This window comes from Abrus precatorius, unplaced genomic scaffold, assembly GCF_003935025.1.
Source record: "Abrus precatorius isolate BTA unplaced genomic scaffold, Abrus_2018 Scaffold6, whole genome shotgun sequence".
NCBI classification, from domain to species: Eukaryota; Viridiplantae; Streptophyta; class Magnoliopsida; order Fabales; family Fabaceae; genus Abrus; species Abrus precatorius.
In genome coordinates, this window is record NW_020874406.1 from 1937108 (window position 1) to 1940693 (window position 3586).

The 3586-nt window shown below is 34.2% G+C and overlaps 1 protein-coding gene across 1 annotated transcript; it reads left to right on the forward strand.

The window, feature by feature from the left end:
• Window positions 1-1813, forward strand: LOC113868968 (protein ELC-like). Its single transcript, XM_027505009.1, has one exon. It carries the CDS (start codon window positions 186-188, stop codon window positions 1374-1376), a length of 1191 nt encoding a protein of 396 aa, XP_027360810.1. The 5' UTR covers window positions 1-185; the 3' UTR covers window positions 1377-1813.
• Window positions 1814-3586: the final 1773 nt, after the last annotated feature.

The following is a 3586-nucleotide window of genomic DNA, read 5'->3' on the forward strand; positions in this document are numbered from 1 at the left end:
GTTTGATATGGTAGTGAAATATGAAAGAGGCTATGATATGGAGGAGGCAACGCGTAAACCAAGCCTCAAGGCACCGTACCTTGTAAGCAATTTCCAAGCTCAAATCCCACACATAACATAACCCATTAATCATCATCATCATCCCCCATAGCCATCACCCTCTGCTTCTTCAAATCAAAGCATCGATGGTCCAATCGCCGAACACGCAAGTGGCGCAGTTTCTGAACTCAGTGCTCTCCCAGCGTGGCCCCTCCGCCGTGCCGTACTCGGAGGACACGAAATGGCTGATCCGGCAGCATCTGGTTGCCCTGACCACAACCTTCCCTTCTCTGGAACCCAAAACGGCAACTTTCACCCACAACGACGGTCGTTCCGTTAATCTCCTCCAAGCCGACGGAACCATCCCCATGACCTTCCAAGGCGTCACGTACAACATCCCCGTTGTTATCTGGCTCATGGAATCTTACCCTCGCCACCCTCCCTGCGTGTACGTCAATCCCACGCGCGACATGATCATCAAACGCCCACACCCTCATGTTAACCCTTCTGGATTCGTCTCCGTTCCTTATTTGCAGGGTTGGATTTACCCTAGTTCCAATTTGGTTGAACTTGTTCTCTCTCTCAGCCACCTTTTTGGTCGTGATCCTCCCCTTTATTCCCAACGAAGACCTAACCCTAATCCCTCTCCCTCCCCCTCTCCCAATTTTCCATCTTCCTCTTCTAATTTGTCCAATTCTTCATCTGGGTATCCCCCTCCCAGGACGTACCCTCCTTCCCCTTACGCTTCCCTTGGTGCTCCTGCTTCTTCCAGGGTTCACACCGAGGACCCTGCTGAGGTCTACAAGCGCAATGCCATTAACAAGCTTGTGGAGATGGTGCATAACGATGTTGCTGGGTTGAGGAAGACCAGGGAGGCTGAAATGGAGGGTTTGTTCAGTTTGCAGGCGGTGCTGAAGCAGCGAGAGGAGAATCTCAACAAGGGTTTGAAGGAGATGCAGGAGGAGATGGAGGCTCTGGAGCAGCAGCTGCAGATGGTCTTGATGAACAGTGATGTTCTCGAAGGTTGGTTGAGGGATAACCAGGGGAAGAAGTTTAGGGGTTCGGAGAATGCTGAGGATGCTTTTGAGTGTGTTGATGTGCTTTCTAAACAGATGCTTGAGTCCACTGCTGCGGATTTGGCTATTGAAGACACCCTGTATGCTTTGGATAAGGCTGTTCAGGTGGGGTCTCTGCCGTTTGATCAGTACTTGAGGAGTGTGAGGGCACTGTCCAGGGAGCAATTCTTTCACCGCGCCACCGCCGCCAAAGTTAGAGCTGCTCAGTTGCAGGCTCAGGTTGCGAGTATGGCTGCTCGGAATCAACATTATGGTAGCTGAGCCTGTGACTGAAGATGTGTGTAGCTTGGTTGGTTTGTGTCTGAAGAGGGTGGTTCAACAAATCCTTCATTGTGGGTACAGATTGCCATTTTGCTTATTCTTCACTTTGAGTCAGTCAGTGCTTGTAGCCAATAGCATAAATTGGTCAGGTTACCCTGCCTTGTTCAGTAGGTTGAAATTGCTCATCGGAGGCGGTACCATTGTTCTTATACAGACTTAATAATATGATTTTCTTGAAAATTTTGGTTTTAGGGGAAAGGGGGGTGTTAGGTCAAGTTTTTTTACTGTTCAGAAGTATACATGCTTATGGATCATAGATTTGTCCCACTTTGTATCTTTGAACAATGGGAATATTATGATGGATATATTTATTTTTTTTCATGCTTTCATCAATGCCTTTACTTGCCTTGCCTGTTTTTATTATTTATACGCAAACACAATAGCCAAGTATCAAAGCTTTGTTTGTATTTCTAGTTGAATGTCCTTGCATTTCTTTTAAAAATTTTATTATATTAGCAGCATTCGAGTATATGTTTGCTTGTCTTATGATTGTCGATAATTGAACATTAAGGGCCTCTTTGAGAAAGGAAAGTAATTCTATTGGTTAAATTACCTTCCTCCCTTGGTCTTTGATTGCTTACTTGTATTGATTTAGATAGGATGCATGGATTTGATTGCAAGCTTTTGAAAAAAAAATATTAGGAGTTGTTTCCTCAAAGAAAAGAGGAAATTTGTTGAATAGAAAAAATACAAAAGAAGATCCTCCTTGAAAGTGGCACAAAAACAAACTACCATACTACTAACCAGTGCTTCAATATAGTAACCTTTCTTTTTCATGTATGTATATGTCAAACTCAAAGGATGTCATGAACTGATAAACACATACTAAAGTTATGCAGAAAATAACCTTGCAGAAGTCCCTTTTTATGCACATATTAATGAATTATGTATATATGTGAATTTGTCTCGTATTTTTATGTTCACTCAGATTGCACTTACTTCTTGCACTTACTTCTTGTTGATTGTTATTATTTTTTCAATTTTTTAAATAAATGTTAATAATTTTTATAAATCAAGTCTAATTATCTCTTCATTGTTTAGTTCTTTTAGAATTGAGTAGTGACAAAATAAATATATTTTATTGACATTGCTTAGTTTGTTGTTATTTTTTTTATAAATCATAATAACTATGCTCATTGCACAAATTTGTTTACAATTTTTATAAAATTAATTGACTTAAAATTAATTAAAATTATATTAAATTTTAAAAAATGTTTTAAATAAAATTTATAATTTTTTTTTATTAATTTGTAATAAAAAACTATCAGAAAAAATATTATGAAATATAAATATATTAAAGAAAATTATAAAATACTTCATTGTACTATTAATTTAACTTTTACATTTATTTAATTTTTTAATTAAATTTAATACAGTAATCATTGGTGATTTTAGTTGACAATTAGTTATAAAAAAATAACTATACAATAAATAAATAAATAATAAATTAAAATTTTACAAAATAAATTATTAAATTAATAATAATTATTTAAATAAAAGTGAAAGAACAATAATTAAATTTAAAGATAAGTAACATAGGTATATTATTTTTTGTTGTCATAAATTTTTTAAAAATGATAATAAATTTAACTCCAATATAAATACCTAAAAAGTTATAGGTGAATGGATACAAATACAACGAAAAAAATAATTAAATGAGTTATATTACATTATATGCAAACGTTAGAAATATTGAAAGTCCATGTAAATAGGGTTAAATTGATGCAAATATTAATATAACTTATGAATTGAGAATGTTAGGAAAAGTCTATTGAATTTTATTGGAGCATGTCTGTCTTCCAATAAATAAAAGAAAAACATAAAAATCAATAAAATTATAGAAAATTGTGAATGTAAAAAATATATTTATTTACTTGAATATAATTAATAGTTATATGTGATAAATTTAATAAAATTAGCTTGGTCAAAATAAATAAATTAATTAATTTAGATTATATAATTAAATCTAATTAAAAAAATTTATATCATGTTTGTTATCAAACCTATTATGATACTCTAAAGTCTTAAATATAGTAAATTCGATTAAAACTTAATAATCTTAAATTTTTATTATATATTTTATTCATCATTAATACGTTTAAAATTTCTTAAATAAAATATATAAATATGTTTATGATAAAATTTTTATA